Genomic DNA, 23,358 nt, shown 5'->3' with positions numbered 1-23,358 from the left:
CAGTGAAAGTACAGTAAAGATAAAGAGCAAGGTACATTGGATTGTTCGACGCTAATCGTAAATGAAATGTTGAACAACATGGCTGCAATGTTGGGATTGGTTCATTAAGCATCAGAGCAGCGTTCATTCGATAATCAAGCAACCCGCGTAACTGTCAGAGTGCTTAACACTGTAGGCTATGTGAGGCCTGAGGGTGATGGGCGACCCTGCTCCAGCTCTGAGTACCTTACTCCCACTCGGAGCACATATTGGGTGTACCCAACTCCCACTCGGAGCACATATTTTTATGTCAGACTTTTTTAATGGAGTTCCCTCCACCCAAGCTATTTATTGCTGGAGTAGTGTACATTAATCGTAGCAGTAGGTTGGCTGTGAGTACCAGGGATGTGTTCTTGTCGGGGCTTGCATGCATTCTCTGCTGTTTGTCGTTGGGCAATTGTCCATCACCTGGCTGGTTGTGTACACACTCCATTGTCCACCACCTGTCTCTATCCTTAGGTGTGAGATGGTCTGATTGCCATGTTCTGTCAACTGTCCATGGCATGGTGATGAGGACCCTGTTTTAATATTGGAGGCATCAATCAATCAGGTGTTTGTTAAGCACAACTACTCACCCGTAGGGGTCTCAAGGCGCTGGGGGTGGGTGGGTGCAGGTTCCGGTCCATCAAGGAGGGGGTCTGTCGAAAAGCCAGGTTTTGAGGATTCTTTCGAAGATTGGGAGCGATGTTTTCTGTCTGAGGTGCAGCGGAAGGGCGTCCAGGCTCTGGCCACGAGGAAGGAGTAGGAGCGGCCTCCCGATCTGGTCTTTCTGGTGCGGGGGACCATGGCGTAGGAGAGCTGGGCTGATCATCGGGTCCTTTGGGGTGCGTGGAATTTGAGTCGGCTGTTTAGGTATGCTGGTCCGGTGTCGTGGAGAACCTTGTGTGTGTGTGGGTGAGCATCTTGAAGGTGACTCTATCCTCGATGGGGAGCCAATGGAGTGTGCGCAGGTGCTGGGAGATGTGGCAGTGTCTTGGCAGGTTGAGGACCAGTCTTGCGGCGGTGTTCTGGATGTTTTGTAGCTTGCGGTGAGGTTTTTTTTTATTCCGGCGTAGAGTGCGTTGCCGTAGTCGAATCTGCTGGTGAGGCATCACTTTGTGACCTTTTTAGGTAAATCAAGTTTATTTTGAGTTTGTTTACTTTAAGTAGGCCCCCCTCCCCACCCCCTGTGACAACTTGTTTATTGAAAATTTTAAGTGAAATCATACTGTCCTGTTTATCTATAATGAAGAATCAATACTAAATGTTATTTCTAGAATAAATAATTTTAGACCAAGTGTCCTTCATTAATTACCCACCCCTTATTTAGAAGGGAGAAATTCTTCACTCTTTTTCCCGCAAGTTGTGCTGATTGAGACTAGAGTTTTAAGGTTTTGATTAACGGAATGTTGATTGAACAGGAAATCTCACCAGAATTACAAAGAATGGTCATGGCGATGAAAGCCGTATTTCATGAGTTCCAGTGAAATGTTTAATGTTTTTAGGTCGAGCCTGGGCAGCGCATGCGCTGCTCTAGGAGGCATGTTGTATTGGAATATGTAATTGAAGCCCCGCCCATATTTGTCATTGGCTTTTCATTGTCCTTCGTAAATATGGCTTCTGATTGGTTAATAGGCTTGTTAGTCCCTCCTTTGTCCTGCCTTGTCTTCATTTGTAACCTCCCACGGCAACTGGCCCTTTCGCTTCGGTTGTTACATTTATGCTTTAATTGGAGCCTGGGAGCACTATTTTCCTAATTGGTTTTCTTTTGCCTGATGTTGCAGGCAGGACACGCTCTCTCTCTCAATGATTTTTTTTAGGTCTAGTTAGAAAGCTCAGCTGTCTCTTCGAGACCTGCTGCAATCGGTCTATGGACATAAAGTCCAACCCCTTTCCTGACATTGCTTTTTCGTTTTTCTGTCAGCGTCCTTCAAAAATCCCTGCTTGCTAGTGGTCAGTCCTGCCTCTTTGTCCCTCCTTTCTCTCTTCTGTTCCTCCCACAGAGAAGGGACATAGTACGGTCTCATTCCACTATGGTTCTTTATCTGTCCTTGAGAGACTATTTTTTTTTAGCTTGAATTCCTGCTCTGTTATTGTTTGTCTGGGTTTAACCTCAGCTCCCTACCTGCTTATATTTGAATATAACAGTGTTAGTCCTTTCCCATCTCAATGCCACAGTTACATTACTGCTGCCTCCCCAACAACATGTGGACAGGCTACTCTCTGTGTTGCTTCCCATCTAAATGCTGTTATGTTTGACTTGGTGTACGTTGTGGGAATCCTGGCATCTGATGCCTTGGGCAATATTTGATTAAAAATCAAGTATTAAAAGAACTGGGGTGAGGATATCTTGTTGGAGATTGAGCGTCTGCTTTTGCGCATTCCTGCAGCGTCACTCAGATCTATGTTTACACAGAGCTTCCAGTAATGGGCTCCCTGTCTGTCTCATGTTGTGCTGCTGGTCGCCTCCCCGTACCATTCATTTGGTGTCAGAGGGGCATCTGTTTGTTGTCATGCGACTCCGGCTTCCGTGGCAGGAATTCCAAGGCACGTCACACAACCTGCCAGACTGAGATGCTGCTTGTTGACATCCTTCTCCAGCGTTGCCCTCCCTCGAGGGCCTTCACTGACCTTCCACATGACACATTCCAAACATGCGCTGAAACACAAACCTGCACCCAGGTCAGTTTTGGATTCCTCTTTGAATAAACCAGTATATTTCAAAATCTAAGCATTTTTTGTGTGTATGTGTGTGTGTGGGTTTGTGTGTGTGTGTGTGTGTGTGTGTTTTAATTTTTTCACATACACTGGTAGCTCCTCCCAGTGTTGGTAAACACTGACCAAACAAGACACACACCACTGTGAGGACTAGCGTGCTATGAGGACCGATTTCCCCCATAGCGTTTGCATTTGTGTGTGTACTAATTACAGCACCCTCTTAACACATTTGTGCAATCAGCCTCTCACTTGCAGGAAAACAGTGTTGCAAATAAATAGGAGCAACTATGAAAACAAGCCTTATTCTTGAAGACTGCAGATTTATTCATTTATTTACTTGTGTATAGACCACCTGGCACATCTGCAATTGCCCCTGCTTACATTAATAACTGACACGGTAAACATCCATTTGCTTTACCTCAAGATTTGACGCTTCCTTTCTTAGTCAATCAGCTGTCATTATAAGGAATTCCTATCTGTGTTTTTTTTTTTTTTTTTAAACAAAACTAGATAAAAGCATTCTGTGGTATGGTTTTGTTAATATGAGGGATTCATCTATTTGGGTGCTGTACACAACTGTACCATGCAGAAGGCAGAAACTACTTATTGTGGTAAAGGAATTTTGCAACTGAATATACCAGAACACATTTGCTGACATATTTAGAAATGTGTAAATACTTTGTGAATAATTTAAGGTATAAACTACCCCCTGGTTTACGTTATAAGGATGTTGCAAGATAAAGTTATGGACCTCCCAGTGACTTGCAATATACTGTTTAATATAAATAAAATATCCCTCCCATATGTGTAGTTCTTGGTCATGCACTCCATCTTCTTTCCCTCAGTCCTCTTTTAAACTTTTCTGGCACCTCTTTAATGAAAAATGTGAGATCTTTAGTATTAACAATCAGTTGTTTTTCACTTGTCGCCAACATGTTATGTAGCTTAAGTAACACCTAAATCTATTCATGTTGTCGTATAACAACTCAAGCGGTGCAGTAAGCAAACGTGTTTCAATAAGTGCATCCTTATCAGCTATTGGAGAAGAATTTCCAGGGGAAAAAGATCTGAAGAAAGAGAGCGGGATATGTCAAGTCTCACTTTATTTAGGTGGCAGCGACATTTCTGTCCAGCGACCCGCCTTTCATATTCTGTACAGTATGTTTCTGGGGGCACTGTGACTTCTCAGCTGGAATCTAATACATTATTACAGTAGAGTAGAGTAGATCTGTTGTTTTCTAATTGCAGTTGGCCACAATTAGACAGTAATAACTTATTACAGTTGAGTTGTGACATGGTGTCTGCTGCCAGAGCCAACAGCCAGGGTGAAAGGCAGGTCAAAGAGCACCATTGCAGGTGCAGTTTAAACAAATTAAAGGAAAACTGCCTTTTTAGGTCGAGCTTGGGCAGCGCATGTGCTGCTCTGTGTCAGGAGGCTACGAAACAGAGGACCCTTACCGTACACTTGCACAGGAACAGAGATGCTTGTTCCCAACGCCCCTCCAGGATTCCCCAGGGACCGAATAAGATCACGTCTCCAAACAACCCCAAAGGGGGAAAGGGAGTGGACAAAATAACAAAGAAAGAAGAGACTGGTTCAGGATTTTTCGGATCTCCTCCACAGCACCCTTTTCTCGTCAGTCCGTTCTATAGACTATCTCTTGGATGATACCTGAGGAAACTAACAGAGCACAATTACTTAGCACCTAAGTCTACTCTATATCTATCTAATAACTCTATAGATATTTATTTTTTGTGCCCTTGGGAAGGAATGTACCCCTAAATCCTTTTGAACTAGCCTCTCTTCATGTGGTTGGTGGTTGACTGCCTGGAATTCTCTTCCTTACTTGTTCTGCGCAGTTCTACCTAAAGGTATATGAGCATTCAATGAATTAATCAGATTAAGCCTAACCTAATAATTATTATTATTATTCTATTTATCAGCTCACCTACCAGTATATTAAATGAAGTGTCCTCTATTCTTCTCTAAATTATTGTGACAACTTGTGGTAAGACTTCGCCGCCTTTTCTTCACTAGGATTGATTTTTATAGCGTTATTGTTTTCTCGATACATTCTTATCTCCTAGTTATTGCATTTATTCAATTATTAAATCTTATTTTCTTTCTTTCTTTTAGCTTGGTTCTTTTGCAGAGTTTCTCTACATTCAGGTAAGCCTTTTTCTTATTTTCTGTGACTATGTTTTTATTTTTATTTTAGTAATATTTTTCCTGTATCATTTTCTACGATAAAACAATATGTAACTTAGCTTTCAAGGTTGACTCCGTGTTCTTCTCCTCTTGACCGCTAGGGTTAACTCCTGTCATGAGTCACTGAAGCGGAGGAGTTACGTCGTAAGAATTCCTCACACAAGTCTTGCAATCTCCAGACCAGGAAAAGAATATCGGGCAGGAGCGAAGGTAACTATGCTAACAACACTCTAAATATTTTAACTATAGCCTAGGAATTATTATTAGTGAAATTCTAAGATTTTCCTGTAACGCGTAAGGTTCAGCTCCGAACTCTGGCGACGCTTCGGTGAAGTGCGCACTCGTTAGGGAGAGCGCGTTCCACCAAGGCTCCACACAGGGGTGGAGATAAAAACTAGACCGCTACCGCGTTTGTACCGCGGTGGCCATCTTGGAACTCCTCTTTTGCAGCAAAGCACTCAAAGTGCGATCTTTTGTGGATTTTCCACTTCTCCTGTTCCAGCTTGGTTTCAAATGGGTGTAAACCGCATTAACCACTCGTGTCAAAGGTCCAGTGGTTCTGACACTCTGCGAGACATGCTGTATTCGAGAATAGAGGTGAAGCCCCGCCCATTGTCTGCCCAGATTTGTCGTTGACTTGTGTCAATGTTCTTCGTAAAAGCTGACTTCTGATTCGTTAACAGGCTTGTGTCTCTCCTTTAGTACCGCCTTGTCTTCGTTTGTAACCTCCCATGAGGACTTACCCTTTTACTTCTGTTGTTACATGGTATGCCTTATGTAGTCTGTAAACACTACTTTCTTTAATGAGTTTCTCACACTGCAGGCACGACATGCTTTCCTGCAACATTCAGTGCACCATGTGCTCTTTCACTTTCCAAGCAGCCCGGGATAATGGCGGCTGCTTCTTTGAAATGAAATAGGTCTCGCATTTACAAGAGATTGAGCTATTGGCATTTTCAAATGACAATGCCTTTTATTTATGTGTTAATTATCAAAACAGATAAATAAAAGGCACAGTCCTTTACAATGCTAATAGCTTAAACGCTCGCAAATGCGTTACCTATTGCATTGGGTTGTTTGACAGTACAACGCTGGTAAATACATCGCACGCATTTTGTTTACCGTGATTATGCATTTTCATCACATTCCAATATAACTCATTGTTTTTATATTTAAAGACAATGTATTTGTGGGGGGGGACACCCCCTACCTTATCTTACCTTAAATTTGTGCTATTGGTATGCGATGTAAATGTATAATCGCGGTAATAAAATGTGAGGCAAATGCATGTGATGTATTTACCTCGTTGTAAAGGCTGTTTCCCATTGCATTGCAAATGCTTGTTTAATTTGAGCAGCACCGCTGCTTAAGCTGGGGTAACAGCCGCGTTGTGCAAACCTGGTGAGCGCTACGCGTGTGGCTTCAAGGCAGAGCGTGAGTAAACATTGAATGAGTCTCGGCCTGAGAGCTACAGCAGGGAAGGAACCTTGTGAGTAAACATTGAATGAGTCTCGGCCTGAGAGCTACAGCAGGGAAGGAACCTTGTGAGTAAACATTGAATGAGTCTCTGCCAGAGAGCTACAGCAGGGAAGCAACCTTGTGAGTAAACATTGAATGAGTCTCGGCCTGAGAGCTACAGCAGGGAAGGAACCTTGTGAGTTAACATTGAATGAGTCTCGGCCTGAGAGCTACAGCAGGGAAGCAACCTTGTGAGTAAACATTGAATGAGTGTTGGCCAGAGAGCTATAGCAGGGAAGCAACCTTGTGAGTAAACTTTGAATGAGTCTCTGCCAGAGAGCTACAGCAGGGAAGCAACCTTGTGAGTAAACTTTGAATGAGTCTCGGCCAGAGAGCTACGGCAGGGATGAACCATGCTCCAACTCCCCAGTGAGCTGGCAGTGGGTCGAAGAGACGTCTAGACATCAGCTGCTTCAGGACTTATGGACAGCAGATGAGTATACTGTGTGCGCTCTGTCTGTCTGCCTGCACTTACTTACCACTGGGCTAGTCTGGCTGCAGTTTGGGGGCCAGGGCTCCAGGCACATGGTACCCTTTCCATTCCAAGCCCACCAAAGTCTGGGATGTGCTTGCATCCCCCTCCCCTGAGCCGCGCAGTTATCTGGAGGCCGTGAACGGCTGTTTAAAGCCTGACTGGCTGGGGCAGTCAAGTGTGAAAATACCAAGCGCTGTTTCCCCCAAAAAGTTAATTTTCCCTCTGCATAAAATGAACGGGAGAAATGGCCAGATTGAACCGCAAGTAATGCAGGGTGGCATTGAAACACAATCCTTGTTTGTTTTGTGCTTAATTTGAAAAACCTTGGACTTTCTAAAAATGGTCCCCTTTTGGATGCGCGCGCAGTTGTGGCTTTTTCTATTGCAGAAAAAAAACCGCAGCACAACATCTGTGTTTGAATTTACACACCGTTTTCCGCATGTTCTTACGCTTTTAAAAATGTTCCATTACCTCGCGTTGTGTGATTACGCCCTTACTCATTCCTTAATCTGTCCCTCCGAAAATTAAAAACAAACATGACATCTTTAATTCTCAGTCATATGATGAACGTACGTTCTCCCACAAGCATAAAAATTCTCATGAAATCTTTATTTAAGGCACAGACTTTGTGAATTCTGGTTAGCTAAAGCAAAACAGATGCTGAGTTTACTCACATATCTATATATCGTATAATGTGCATAGAATGTAATTATCTTTTGTAAAATAAGTGTTCTTCTCAAACAGTTGAATTCCTATTTTAGACTTTGAATTGACACGTTGCCCGCGCTCCGAGTCTGAGGAATTCAAAATAGTGGTAAACGTTGTGTATAAGTTATCCCGTTCATACATCCAAGTATCACTCTAGTGTTGTAATATTACATCCAATAAATACTGCACCCTGCGGTATTACATTTTTTTTCGTACGAAGGAAGCATTTCTCCTCTTAAGATTTTTGGGAGTTCCCATAGGGTTGTTGGAGAGAGTCGTTGGCTGCACTCTTGTGACGCAGACGCTAGCTTCCTGTGCGGTCTCCCCATTACTGAATGCTGATACCGGATTGAATATACCCAGTTGTATCACCAAGCCCAGGGGATAGTACTCCACCTGACGTGAGTAAGACATTTAAAGGGGGATTCGTTTTTCTCCCCAATAAGGTCCTGACGAAAGCCATCAAACCGGCAAGGGCGCATGCAGGCTGAAACATGTTGACAAAGTGATGTGAAGGACATATTGCACGTCCCATATTTCACAATCCTCCGTTTTTAATCATACCCTATAATTTTTTAGAAAAAATTGCACCACATGATAAAAAGGTAATTTTAAATTTTCTATTTTGCACAAACTAGATCCTAACCGGTTTTTGAGGATCTCCTCCTAGTGGAGGCCAACAAAAGACCCGATGATGATGCTATCAGCCAAGATTACGTCAATGGCAACAGACATACCAATGGCGGATAATGGCTGTTGAGGGTCTTCTACATATTTGTGCTAGATCCTTCTAGGCCTCTTGGCTCCCCAGGACGCTTCTACTCCCCCCCCCCCCTCTTTGATATATATAAGCAGTATTATCACAGCCAAATTTGCATGACCTTTGAAACGAGGGTCTTAGTCGGCCCCACTGGTGTTCGAACCATTTGACCTCTGAAGTGTGCTCCGTTCTCTGAAGTGGGCTCTTATACCTTACTGGTTTGTTAAAAACTCAACTTTGTAAAATGAACCCTCTGTAGAGTTGTCATATGCTAAATCCCTTTCAGTTCCAGGAGTCGGATACTTTTCTATTAGTGGCGGGCCGCGTGTGACACTTGAGGAGGAAGGAATAACTAGCACTCTTGGCAGGCAGCTTGCCTTCTTAAAATACTTGCATTTTTAATAAGACAATAATCTAGTCATTCAATACATATCAATAACACATGCCTTCCTAGTTAGAGCATTTCTTAAAATGTTGTTTTTTTATAAAAGTGAGTTTAATTTTAGATATGATTATTAGCATCAAAAAGATGCCTGCTCTTCTTGTGGAAGCATAGTGATAATGCTTTCTAATTTATAAATTCGGCTCATCCAACGAAGGTTGACGAGGGCCAGACTACGCACCCATTCTGGTTCCCATTTTCATTAGCGCATGTAAATAAGATTCAGGTGGATATTGTGAAAACCTGACATGGCTCCACCCTCAAAGGCTTTACTGACTAGGGAGGTTTACTTGATGACTCCATGTCATTGAGAATGTGATTCACTAGCGCTGGGTTTTTCTTTTACAATGTCCTTCCTTTGAAGCAATCCTCACTGCCCCTTCTCCTCGGAGCACTTTCTTTGTCTCCTTCACCTGAAGCACTCTGCTTGCCTAACCTTTCCCTCCTCTCAGGCACAAGCCTTTGCCCCCTCTCCTAGGCGCACCAAGGCGTTCTATGCATCTCTATGACCAAGGGTGACCAACTGGCATTGGTGTAAATTTAGGACGATGATAGTAAAAATTCAGGACCCTTCTTTGCTACCTCCTAATGGGTTCACGCAGAGATACATCACTTTGGTTTTTCCGCAGTTGTATGTGCTCACTGTATCCCTGCCTCCCTGCAATATGCTAGCTCTCACCAGTCATCTTCGCTCCCACTGTGTCCATTGCTTGTACCCCCAGTCTCTGTGCCTAGAGGGGTGTTCATCCTCCTCTTCTTATGCCTTGTTGATACCCCGTGCTCCAATGTTTGTCCACCCCCCAAATGCACCCCCTTTGGTTTATGTATCTCTACCTTCATAACCTGTAAATCCTGTGTCTGCTTCAGCTCACATTGTCTCACTGTAGCCCTGCTCATCGTGTCTCTGCTCCCCATACATCCAGTGCTTCCCCAGTCTGTCTCCATGCTCATCCTATGAGTACAATCTCCGGCTATGTTTCATTAGTCTGTGCACAAACCTACTAGTTACAACCTGGAATTTTCTCTTTATTCTGCTCGTTGTGGGTCCCTAGGGATAATCGCACCATATTCATAGCAGCCACCCAATGGGCTGTTAAAAACCAGGTAAAATTAGCACCCGCATACTGCTTAAAGTTATTAAATACCCACAAATAAAATAATCAGTTGACTCTTATTCTCTTGGGTCCAATATGTCCATACCCGGTATTTCCATTTATGTAATAAAGCATTCTTGTTGTGTCCTTAATAACTGCATAGTATTCATTTGCTAAAACAAATCCAGGATTGCTTGATACTGTATCCCAGTAAGCCCTGTACACCAGAAACACAATTGATATGCTTGCTTATACATTAATTGTATAACACACAATTGCCCTCAGATCCATCCACTACTAAACGCATAAGAAAAAAATAGTTATATTTACACTAATAGCTCCAACTCTAACAAATGCGAGACCTATTGCGTTGCAAATGCTTGTTCTTTCTTGATGTTGTGCAGCATTGGGAAAGCCTATATGTCTAAAAGGTGAGACTTCTTGACTTTGCCAATGTGTGTTTATTGTGGTTGTAAACCTTTTTCTTGTGTAGCTCTGGTCTGAGCCTCTGATCTCTGGAGTTACACTATGTGAACGATGCTCAGATTATTGTCTGGGTTCTATCACCGGCTCTCTGATAGTATAAAGGACTCCCTTGCAGCAATTGATTATATTCCCTGCCGTTATTGTGATGCTCTTTGTTGTGTGGTCCATTCACTGGAAAAGGCTCGTAGACCTGACAGCCTTAGGGTGGTCTTTCCCCAACTTTTTACCTGCCTCCCTCCATTTTCTGTGCTTGTTTTTGCTGGCTTTAGGACTCTGCAACCGTTACCACTGCTAATCAGTGCTAAAGTGTTTGTGCTCTCTCCCCTGAACATGGTAACATGGGCTCATGGGGCTCCTACTCAGTTGCCATATTTAGTTTGCTTATAAGTCCCTAGTAAAGTGCACTACATGTGCCCAGGGCCTGCAAATTATTTGCTACTAGTGGGCTGCAGCACTGATCGTGCCACCCACTTATGCAGCCTGAAACTATGTCTCAGGCCTGCCACTGCAGTGCCTATGTGTGAAGTTTACTGCCACATCGACTTGGCATTTAAAGCTACTTGCCAAGCCTAAAACTTCCATTTTATTACATATAAGTCTCCCCTTAGGAAGGCCCTTGGTAACCCAAAGGGCAGGACGCTATGTGAGTAAAAGGCAGAACATATACTTCTAATTTTTACATGTCCTGGTAGTGACAAACAGTTAAATTACTTTTTCACTGCTGTAAGGCCTACTCCTCTCGTTGGCTAGAACTGGGAAATCTGTAGAATACCTTTAAGCTGTAATTCCTGATTGGAAAGGAGTATCCTTTTCATGTTTGATATCTTTACAATGGTAATGATAAATCCTCTTTACTGGTAAAGTCAGATTTAACATTACTACTTTAGAAAAGTCTCTAATACACATCTGGACTAGGTGACCAACCGCTTTGTGTATTCCTTCTAGAGAGCTACAGACACTGCATGGGTTGGGTGTGATTTAGCACTTATCTGGATCCCGATGGGTCTTTCAGAGCAGATGGGAGGAAGGGGCCCACTCTTACTCCTCACAGGGTAGTAGACTGACCCCATTCAAAGGAATGATAACTCCCTTTGGTAGTCTGGAGTGAGTGCTGGGATTGGAAGAGATACTAGTGCCCTTCAAAACCACTCTTAGAAGTTTCCCTCACATCAAAGGCACATTTGGACGTAAATGCTGAGTCTCTTGCCCCATCAAATCCGACACTTATAGATCTTCACAGAACCGCTGTCAGAAGAACTGTGGTACCGCTGCACAAAAGACTCAACTGAAGTCTTGGTTACTCCTTGAGTCCACACTCCGCGATAGGAAGGCGTCCAGGAAGGATCGTATGCCCTTGCTCTGCCTATTGCATCTTTACATTGAACTTGTAATCTAGAATTTCTTCAGCGCACTTGTCTATGTGGTCAATTAAATGTCTCATTAAATGCCAATAGATTTCCGTGATGGACCCACCATTTAAGCTTATCCAGTGCTTGTTTTAATTTTTTTTTCCAACAGGTGAAATAAATGCAGTAATGAACAAAAAAGATGACGGCATTAAACATTACTTGTGTAGGAAGTGATGTAAAAACAATACACCTCAATTTCTTCCCTTGAAGGCTAATGCCTCGCCAAAGTCTTTTTCTACAGCAGAAAACCCAAACTGCCCAATGTGGTCTGTACTTGGCTCTTCGGGATCACCTGATATACATTGATGAAATAACACACTGACTTACGGAAGCAAGTCTGATAAGGTTCTCATTACAAAGGAAGAGCTAACCTGGATCAGAAAGAACCCACAGAAGAGAAACCGTATGAATATCTAGAAAGTGACAACACATTTATTAGGGAGAGAAAGAGCAAGTGCAACATCAGAAGATCATACTGGAGAAGAACCATATTGATTGACTGACTGTGGAAAAGTTTTCTTTGCAATGAAAGACCTAATGCAGCATCAGAGTGTCTACGTAGAGGAGAAACCATATAAATGTACAGAATGTAATAAAGTGTTCCATAGGAAGAAGAATCTAAGGCAGCATCAACAAACCCATACCGGGGAGAAGCCGTATCAATGTACAGAATGTTACAAAGCATTTATAACAATTGGACAGCTAAAACGACATCTGGAACTCCACAATAGGGAGAAATTATATAAATGTGCAGGATGTGACCAAGCATTTGTAGCAAAAGGACAGCTAAAACGACATCACAAAATTCACTCTGGGGAGAAACCATACCAATGTACAGAATGTGACAAGGCATTCATTAGAAAGTCCCTTCTAATTAAACATCAGAAACTACACACTGGGGAGAAACCATATAAATGTACAGAATGTGACAAAGCATTTGTAACAAATGGACAGCTAAAACGACATCACAAAATCCACACTGGGGAGAAACCATACCAATGTACAGAATGTGACCAATCATTTATAACAAATGGAGACCTAACGCTACATCATAAAATCCACACTGGGGAGAAACCATATAAATGCACAGAATGTGATAAAGCATTTATAAGAAATGGAACGCTAAAGCAACATCATAAAATCCACACTGGGGAGAAACCATACCAATGTACAGAATGTGACAAAGCATTTATAAGCAATGGAATGCTAAAGCGCCATCATAAAATCCACACTGGGGAGAAACCATACCAATGTACAGAATGTGACAAGGCATTCATTACAAAAACCCATCTAATGGAACATCAGAAAGTCCACACTGGGGAGAAACCATATCAATGTACAGAATGTGACAAAGCATTTATGACAAATGGATATCTAACGCGACATCAGAAAATCCACACTGGGGAGAAACCATATAAATGTACAAAATGTGACACAGCATGTATAACAAACGGAGAGCTAACGCGACATCAGAAAATCCACACTGGGGAGAAACCATATAAATGTACAGAATGTGAAAAAGCATTTATGACAAATGGAGATCTAACGCGACATCAGAAAATCCACACTGGGGAGAAACCATATAAATGTTCAAAATGTGACAAAGCATTTATAACAAACGGAGAGCTAACGCGACATCAGAAAATCCACACTGGGGAGAAACCATATAAATGTACAGAATGTGAAAAGGCATTCATTAGAAAGTCACAGCTAATGGAACATCAGAAAGTCCACACTGGGCAGAAACCATATAAATGTGACAAAGCATTTATAAGAAATGGAGAACTAACACGACATCAGAAAATCCACACTGGGGAGTAATCATATCAGTGTACAGAATGTGGCAAAGCATTTATCAAATCTAGACCCCTAAAGGAACATCAGAGAGTTCACACTGGGGAGAAACTGTACGAATGCACTGAATGTGACAAGGCATTTATAACCAATGGAGAGCTGAAGCAACATTTAGAAAATCCCCATCGGAGAGAGATCATTCAACTGCACTGAATGTGAGAAGTCATTTATTAGAAAGTCGCATCTTATGCAACATCACATAGTCCACGTAGGAGAGAAACCCTATGAATGTACATAATGCAACAAGACATTTATTACTAGGCAAAGTTAAATACTACTTCAGAAATTCCACACTGGTGAGAAACGATATGGCTGTACTGAATGTGACTTCGCAGTTATTACAAATCAAAGTTTAAAAATACATCAGAATGTTCACACATGAAAGAAACCATATAATTGTACAAAATTTGACAACGCCTTTATTCTAAATGGAGGGTGACCATTCAACTGCACCGCATATGACAAGGTATTTATTTTAAAGAGAGAGTTAAAGCAAATTCAGCGTCTACACTGGAGAGAAACCACATGAATGTATAGAATGTGACAAGGGATTTATTACAAAGCAAAATGTAATACAAGATCAGGAAGTTCACGCAGGGGAGAAAACATATGTATGTACTGAATACCACTAAGCATTCATAATAAATGGAAAACTGAAGTGACATCCGAAAATCTACATGGCAAGAAATCCAATGTATGTACAGAGTTTAATAAAGTCTTCCACAGGAAGAATAAGCTAATGCAGTATAAACAAATCTACACTAGGGAGACATCCTATTAATGAATAGAATGTGACAAGGGATCGATTACAAAACAAAATATATATCAGAATGTTCACACAGGAGAGAAACTCTATAAATGTATTGAATGTTACCATGCATTCATAAATGGAGAGCTAACTCGACATCAAAAGTCAACCCTGTAGACCGCACTGAATATAGCAAGGCATTTATTGGCAAAGGAGAATTAAAACCGCATCTTCAGAAAGTCCCCACTGAGAAAAATCTATATGTATGTACAGACTCGATCAATCAATGGGTATTAAGCACGGCAAATCATCAGTGAGGTTCTCAAGGCGCTGGGTGAGGAGTTGTTGTCCGGAGTGGCCGATCAGTTGAACAACCAGGTCTTGAGTCCTTTCCAGATTCAGTGGTAAGGCAGATCTCCGGTGCAGGTGGAGTTCATTCCAGGTCTTTGCAGCCAGGTGGGAGTAAGAGCGGCCTCCGTGTCGGGTGCTTTAGACTCTAGGAGTTTAAGCGTGGAAGAGGGAGGTGGAATGCAGGTGTCTGGTGGGGAGCTATGTAAAGATCTTGCAGAGCATGCGCATTGTGAGGAAGCAGATGGTGGAGATCATGTTGATTTGCTTCTTCATGGAGAGCTTGTTGTCCAGGACAATGCTGGAGTCACGGGCATGGTCGGTAAGGGAAGAAGCCAGATTCTGCTGACCACCATGCGTTGCTTCTAAATGAGGACTTCTGTCTTGTCTGTGTTCAGTTTTAGGCAGTTGTGCTTCATCCAGTTAGTGATGTTGGCCGTGCACCTATTTAAGTTGTCTTTGGAGGTAGTGAGGTGGGTCGTAGTCAGTGTAGAAGATGACCTTCAGGCCGTGCGATCTGACCATGTTGGCTAGGGGTGTCATGTAATGTAGAAGAAGGGGAGGGCTAACTGAGGATCCTCGTGGGATGCCGCAGATGATGTCCTTGGGTTCAGGAGTAGGGCAGTGTCTGATTGAGTTTTTCTGGTGAGCTAGGAGGCGATCCATTTGAGGGCATTTCCTTGGATTCTGATGTGGTGGAGCTTGTCGATCAGGATCTGGTGGGAGACCATGCTGAAGGCAGCTGAGAGATAAAAGGAAGATGAGGGCTGCAGTCTCGTTGAGGTCCAGGAGGGCTCTGATGTAATCTCTGGCTGCTATCAGAGCGGTCTCTGTGCTTTGATTGGCTCGGAAGCCGAACTGGGAGGACTCCAGGGGTTGTCTGGTCAGCTGCCTCTTGATCGACCTCTCGAAGACTTTGGCCGAGAACGAGAGCAGGGGTATCAGAGTTCTTCAGCTGCTCTAGGTCTGCTGAGGGTTTTTTTTTCAGGAGGGGTGTCACTTCTGCGTGTTACCACTCATCAAGGAGGCCATGGCGATGGATCTTTTCAGTGGTTTTGTGAGCTCTAAGCTGATCGCCTTGCTCCTGAGGTTAAAAATAAGGTGGGGGCATGGATCAGTGGATACCCCAGAGTGGATCGACTTCATTATAGTGGTGGTGTCTTGTGCGATGAGGAGGTGCCAGGAAGCGGCCGAGGTCGGAGTTGGTGTCAGTGGGTGTGAGGAGGTCGATGCTGTCACTGGCAGAGAGCTGAGTTTCAAAGTCCCTATAGATGAAGGCGATCTTCTAATGAAAGTAGTCAGCAACCATTTCGCACTGATCACAGAAGGGAGTTATGATATTCTCGGTGGACGCAGGGTTGCTGAATTCCCTAACAATGGTGAAGAGCTCATTGCTGTGGTTTGAGCTGATCTTTATGCAGCATGTGACGGCACTCTTCTTCGCTTTATTGTGGAGGTGGTAGTGGTTGATCGATGTCCTAAAGGTGGTGTAGTGCACTGGATCCTTACTGGTACTCCATCTTCTTTCTAGCCAACAACAGTCTGATTGAGAGGTCTGAAGTTCCGGGGTAAACAAGTTGACACACTTTGTGGATTCTCTGGTCTTGTTCGGCTCGGCGGGGGTCACATAGTCGGTGATCCAGTCTGTGAAGTTCTTGATGGCCTGTTTAAGGTCTGGAGCTGTGTCCGGTCAGTTGGCATGGAGAATGTTGTTCCAGTTCTCGTCTGAGACAGTTTTCAAGTTGCGCTGAGGTGTGCTGGGTGGTTTGGTTTCTGTAGCGCTGTGCCCTGTGATGGTGAAGTGGACGATGGAGTGATCGGTCCAGGGGAGTTCTGTGACATAGTGGTACTTGATTGTTTTGCTGATGGAGTCAAGTATGTGCCCGACGATATGTGTTGGGTCGATGAGTTGGACGAGGCCGATATTGCTCATACTTTCTGTTAGTTTGTCAGTGCTGGCATCGCTAAGGTCTTCCATGTGGAATCTGCTAAGAATATATAGTGTTCGGAGGCAATGGCGAGTTGGGTGATGAAGCAAGGGATGGCTTTGCAAAACTCGGGGCGAGTTCTGGAGAATGTTACAAAGTGTTCTTAAAGAAGTAATCGTATGAGTGTAAAGAAAGTGACAAGGCATTTATTAGAAGGGCACAGCCAATGTACCATAGGAAAGCCCACCCTGGGGAGGAACCATATAAAGGGCCAAGGGTATGCCCAGACGTGGGTCCTGGGCTCACTTTGCACTGGATTCAAGCTGACTGATGAGGGGTGATACGCCAAAACTGGTCCAGGATGCTTGTTTCTGGTCCATGGATGACCTGGCTTTGCAGGTCGAGCTGGACTGCTCCCATGAGGAGCAGGGCCAAGGATTTGCATATTGCTAGGTCTTAACTGGTGTGGCATGAAGAGCAAAAGAACAATGGATTTAAACCAGATCTCTTGACTGGGGGTGAATGTTTCATTTATTCCGAATTCCGTCTATCATTTGTGTCTTTTGGTTATGTAAATAAGCACCATACCAATTTTAAACCCGCAGCAAAACGCAAGAGACATTGTATCAATTTTATCAACTCTATGCCCGCATACTTAGATTGAGGTGGTCTGCGATGTCCCTGCTGGTTGTGGTGATGGGATAACACATCCAGTGATGTGTCCTGTTTACAAAGCCGACTCATGGTCCCCTAAGCAGCATGACAAGGTCCTTTTCCTGTTACAGAGTCTACTATAATAAATTGTCATGACCAATTCAACAGCGCTGTACCACACTCCTCTCCGACTGGGCTCCCACCAAGTAACAATGGTAAAAAACATAATACTACTGAACTGTATGGGCCCATTTGGTGACTGAAGAGCTGCAGCGGGAAGAATAGAAAGATAAATCCACAGTCCTTGAATGGACAGAAGGAGCAATTGATTGGTCATTGTATCACCATCCTGAAGACATTGATACTTGGATTGAGTCTATAAAAGAACTGGAAGCTTTGCTTCAGTTGTTTATGGAAAGCTAACTGTTAATTCCACAGTGATCAAGGCTGCAGTCGAGCAGGATTTATAAAGGGTGGCTAATCACCCAATAGGGTATCCAGGCGCTTGCAGTTCCAGTAGGCTTATTCAAACAGCCAGGTCTTGAGGGCCATTCGGAATTCCGGAAGTGAAGTGATGGTTCGGAGGTGCGTGGGGAGGCTGTTCCAGGTCTTTGCTGCAATGTGTGAGAAGGAGGGTCCTCCACTTCTGTTTTGGTAGATGCAGGGAGTATGGGTAAGTGAAAGGGAGGCGGAGTGTAGTCTTGTCAACAGTTGGTGGAAGTTCAGGCAGTGGTTAATGTATATGGGTCCTTGGTTGTGTAGAGCCTTGTGTGCATGGGTCAGTAGCTGAATTGTCATCTCTCCTGTACAGGGAGCCAGTGGAGTTGCCTGAGGAGGGGTGTGATGTGGGTTTGTCGGGGAAGGCAGAGGATGAGTCTGGCTGCGGCTTTCGGTTTGGTTTGAAGTCTCTGTAGGAGGTGTGCGTCAATTCCTACGTAGACGGTGTTGCCATAGTCCAGTCGGCTGGTGATAAGGGCCTGTGTCACGGTGCACCTCATGTGGAGGGGTAGCCACTTGAACATCTTCTGTATATGCACAGAGTGTGGAAGCAGGCAGAGGAGATGGCGTTGATCTTTCATTTCATGGTGAGCATGTTGTCGATGATGATTCCAAGGTTTCTAGCATGGTCAGGAGTGGGTGCGGGTCCTAGGTCTGATGGCCAACAGGAGTCATTTAATGTGTTGCTGCTGTTGCCAAAGATCAGTACTTCCGTCTTGTCTGTGTTTAGCTGCAGGCAATTTTTCTTCATCCAGTTGGCAATTTTTGCCATACATATGTGGAATTTGGTCCTGGTGGTGGTAGGGACATCGGTGAGTGAGAGGATGAGTTGGGTGTCGCCTGCATGGGAAATTCTGTTGAGACTATGGGATCTGACGATGTTGACCAACGGGGTCATATATGTGTTGAAGAGTTTGGGGCTAAAGGATGAGCCCTGGGGGACACCGCAGGTGATCTCCTTGGGTCCAGAGGTGAAAGGCGATAGGTGGATCCTCTGGATTCTTCCGGTGAGGAAGGAGGCGTTCCAACTGAGCGGGTCTCCATGGATGCCGATGTGGTGGAATCTTTTGATCAGTGTGTGGTGGGATATGGTGTCAAGGGCTGCTGAGCAGTCAAGGAGGATTAAAGCTGCTGTTTCTTCTTGGTCGAGGAGGGTTTGGAATGGAGGTCATCTGTTGCTGTGATCCGCATGGTGTTGTAGCTGTGGAAGCCGGATTTGGAGGCGTCAAGTAGCTGGTTCTGCTCCGGGTGAGTCATGAGTTGATTGTTGATGATATTTTCCAGTACCTTCGCTGGGGATGGGAGCAGGGAGATTGGCCAGTAGTTTTTGAGTTCACTGGGGTATGCGGAGGGTTTTCTGAGGCTTGCTCTCATGCTTTAAAAGTTGTAGAAAAGGTCTCCCCGCCCACAATTCACCAGCTACTAATCCTTGAATACCCACCCACTGTGTCAAGACAAGTTATATCTCTCATTGATATGCAAGAAGGACAGTATTCTAACACTACTGTTATATCTAACACAACCAACGGAGCATCACTTGAGTCTGGGCATCAATGTGATTGATGCCAGTTTAGCCCCCTGAGGCTAGACTGTAAAGCTCTGCTAAGGTTACTCATACAATGTGGGTAAGGGTTAGTTGGGAAGGCCGTTTGGGCTACTATTACTAGAAGACAGGTTACACAGGGTTTTGATGGTACAAATACTCCTGATCAAATAGTTCTGATTTGACAGAAAAGCTTAGAAGAAAGGGGGGGTCAAAATTGCAGACACAACACACGACTGGGGAAAGCTCTGGATGTAAGGCTAGGCTGCTCTTCTGTAATGTGAGAGGGGTGAATGACCACCGCAAGGTCCGACTGGTGACTGCATACCTCATTAGGCCAAAGGTGTGTGTTTTTTATTAGTTCTGGGGATGCATGCTGGTTATGTGGGGGATGATAATTTCTCCAAAATCTGGAGCTCGTACCTCCCATTTCTTTTCCTCAGTCGCTACGGAAGTGGCTATATTGGTTAAACAAGGCTTATGGTTCCGGCCTGTGGATATATTCTGTGAGGAAGAGTACCGGTGTGTGGTTGTACAGGGGTTGTTTGGTTCGGTGCACATTACATTGATCAGTACATATGGGCCAAATTTCGACCCTGCTTTTTTTTTCTTTCTTCTTTTCCACTAAAGTTAGAAACAGGCTTGTGGAAGTCCTCCCCCCCCCCCCGCTTTGTAATATATGTAAAATACTTTAATGCTGCACGCTTATTTGGCTACCACCGGCAACAGGTCCAGCTGACACACTGAAGCGCAGGAAGATCTATGTGATATTATGCACCAGTACAAACTGCTAGACTTGTACCATGTTGAATGCCCCAAATCCAGACTGTATACATTCCATTTTGTAGTACATGGAATATCTTCCAGGATCGATTACTGGTTAGGATCTAGAGATGCGGTGGGCTGGGGTGAAACTATAATACATTTACCTAGGACTCTGTCCGATTATTCTCCAGTTCTGATGGCTTTGACCATTGACAGCTATCTGGGGATACATAGAATGTAGCAGCTGCGACCATCTGAGCTGTCAGACCCAGTTATTAAACAGAAACTCACCAAGTGATTTTATCCTACTACATGTTGAACCAGGGCTCTGTTACCTCTCTAGCTACGCTGTGGGAAGCATTTAAAGAGTGATTAGGGGTTAATACATATCTAAAAGTCACAGGATATTAATATTACTGAGAGATACAATGTCACACCCAGAGCACGAGACATCATTGCTAGAGTGAGAATGTGGGAGCTCTCAACCCACTGTGTTGCTTTTAATCCCCCGTGTCCTTAACGGTTGCACAAGAAGACTTGTCATTGAGTCCGTTTTCTGCTCTCCTAGAGAGACGTGTTAACGACTCCCAGGAAAGGATACAATAGGGGCCTTCACTGGAAGGAGGTGTTCTCCCTCCTGTAGGAAGTCACACGTATGTTGGCCCTAAAGGCGAGCTTCAAAGCAGAAACCATCTTTGAAGGGCAAATGGGAACCACTTGGGAGAGAGGCTGCTGTATTGTCTGGATAGACAGGCTTACACAAGGGACAGGAAAGGGGGAACCAGTTGCCAAACCAGTTTTTCAGGGGAATTTAGCTCCCTTGGTAGCCACACCTGAGTTGGGCTAAGGAGTTCTGGGCGCAAAGAAAAGAGTTCTGCCTTACTGGGAGTGGATAGAATGGTGCACCCTAAGGTATCCTGATGTGTTCTGCTCTTGGAGAAGTTGTTTTCGGGGCCCAGCCGAGGCAAGAGACTCGAAGGAGCAGCTGGCAGACCTGTTTGCAGCATGGTGACACAACAGTTACAGAAGTCTGCTAAGGGCGAGTGATAGCCCTGATCACTGCTCCTCATCGCTGTGCGTGACCAAGGACCAGGACCTGGCTGTCAGAAGTTGCATCTGGGTCTGCTTGACCTGGGAAGGTTGCTGGAGAAGCTAAAGCCCAGGGAAGGATTTGGCTGTGACAGTGACACAGGACAGCTGGCAGTTCAGTGGAAACTGGACTTCTGCCAGGCCCGAGAAGACCTCCAGGGACATCGACCCCTGTAGCCAGGATCACCTCGCCAAACCTGCAGACCAGGGAGCAGCTGCAGAAAGACCTCCTTCAACCACATCGTATCCACACCACCCTTGAGCATTTTCAGCATTCTGTATCCTTCGCATCAGAACCACTGCCTTAGGAATCCATCGCAATGAGGATAAAGTGCCTGGGACTGTCGGAAGACTGCTTCTTCTGTGGAGGGAATGGTTTCTGAGGGCCTTGCATATCCCCCTGACTGGCTCCCTGCTGAAGTTGGTTGCCCAAACTGACCGCATTACAACTAGTTCAACTTTTTGGTGAAAATAATTCTAAGTGCCTAATTCGTTAGATTTGCCATTGCTTATTTGCGGTTAAGTGATATTTTCTGATTTACTGTACCTTGTAAATTCCAGATCCCTCCAGTGGATCTTTTTCATTGTGGTTTCTAGAAATATATAAAAATATAATAAAATATAAAAAAGTTATTTCTTCATCAATTATTTTGGTGGTTTCTAAAATGCTTCACACTTGTACCTGTGTGTAAGCCTTGCTGTTAAGAGCCACAGCCACCCAGGGTTGAGCTAACATTTAACAAACTAAACCTACTGATCCTAAAAGGGTTGGTAGGTGTATTACATGGTGAGGTCACAGAAACACAACCATACCATAGAATATTCCCCATTTTCTCACAACCACAGACCAATATTCTTTTACAACCGTCACTGACCGCATTCCAGGCACCTGCTCAGACTTACAGGGAAAGGGAGCACAGGATACAAGACATGTCACACACCGGTTCATAAATCCTTGGTATGGGCACATAGGTTGTGGCACGCATTCCATACACTGGCTCAGACATACAGTGAATGCGAGCACTGGATTCGTCACAAATTCTATATACCAGCTGAGACGTACAGGCAATGTTAGCACAGGATGCAACACACATTCCGGGCACCAGCTCAGACATACAGGGAATGGGAGCCCACAGGATACGACACTCATTCCAGACACCGGTTCAGACCTCCAGGGAATGCGAGCATAGGATACAACACACATTCCAGACACCACTTCGGACGTCCAGGGAATGGGAGCACAGGATACAACACACATTCTAGACAACTGCTTAGACCTACAGGGAATAGGTGCACAGGATACAACACACATTCATGACCCCGGATAAGACATACAGAGGATGGGAGCATACAGGATACAACACATATTCCAGACACCGCCTCAGCCATACAGGGAATGGGAGCTCAGGATTCAACAGGCCTCTCTTCATTACTAACCAAACAAAACACAGCTATTCCATTGCATGTAAGCAACTGGAATGATCATTCACAACCACTCCATCTCCAACATGTCTCGTTTACATATTCACCCAACACCAATCTCTAAAACTCTGCAGTACCCACGAAGACACTCAATGACCATGTAGAAGCTGGAATAAAAATAAACCAATACTTTATCAAGAAACGTAATGTACATGTACACGGGGACCATAGGCTAAGCAACCCAGTTACCAGAAGTCCAGTCTTTTATTGTTGTAAAGCACAAAGGGCATTTTAATATGCATCCAACTCGATCACTCTCTTGCAATACCGCAACAATTATCCCTCTCATTTCTTCAAGTACAAAATTACTGCCATTTAAAGCAACTTCAACACACAACTGGGCCCAAAAGAACTCACTAGATACCTCCTGATCTTAATTGAAGAATCCATGCTAACCACATTTCCCATCATCGCCCAAGTAGAAACCGCTGCTACCATGAATTCATTCAGATCAGGGATCCCATAGGCCCCCGGCCCCACAACTCCTACTCTATAGGACTGCAACCCATCAGCACCATGCGCACTCCCATTCTTTATGCCTCAGTCTCCTCTGTGACCTTCCTGGATACTTGGAAACATGCAACTGTCCTTCCATTGAGCAAGAAGCCCTCT

General features: G+C 44.2%; 1 protein-coding gene across 7 annotated transcripts in view; it reads left to right on the top strand.

Moving 5' to 3' along the window:
• The window catches only part of LOC146822366 (uncharacterized), a 164,776-nt gene that overhangs the window by 44,138 nt on the left and 97,280 nt on the right, over window positions 1–23,358 (top strand). For 5 of the 7 annotated variants that reach the window (XR_014963267.1, XR_014963266.1, XR_014963265.1 and 2 more), the window contains exons 2-3: window positions 4,874–4,906; window positions 5,047–5,155. Coding sequence is in view for 2 of the 7 variants with exons in the window: in XM_085613457.1 (XP_085469583.1) it covers window positions 12,363–13,658 (1,296 nt within the window). In the remaining 5 variants the exon portion in view is untranslated. Of the gene's footprint in view, window positions 1–4,873; window positions 4,907–5,046; window positions 5,156–11,946; window positions 21,842–23,358 lie in introns of those variants that run through there. The other 2 variants (XM_085613457.1, XM_085613458.1) reach the window with 1 other exon arrangement.

The sequence above is a fragment of the Triturus cristatus genome, chromosome 6 (assembly GCF_964204655.1).
Source record: "Triturus cristatus chromosome 6, aTriCri1.1, whole genome shotgun sequence".
Taxonomy (NCBI): domain Eukaryota; kingdom Metazoa; phylum Chordata; class Amphibia; order Caudata; family Salamandridae; genus Triturus; species Triturus cristatus.
The sequence above is the reverse complement of the archived record's forward strand: the minus strand, read 5'-3'. Positions and strand labels throughout refer to the sequence as shown.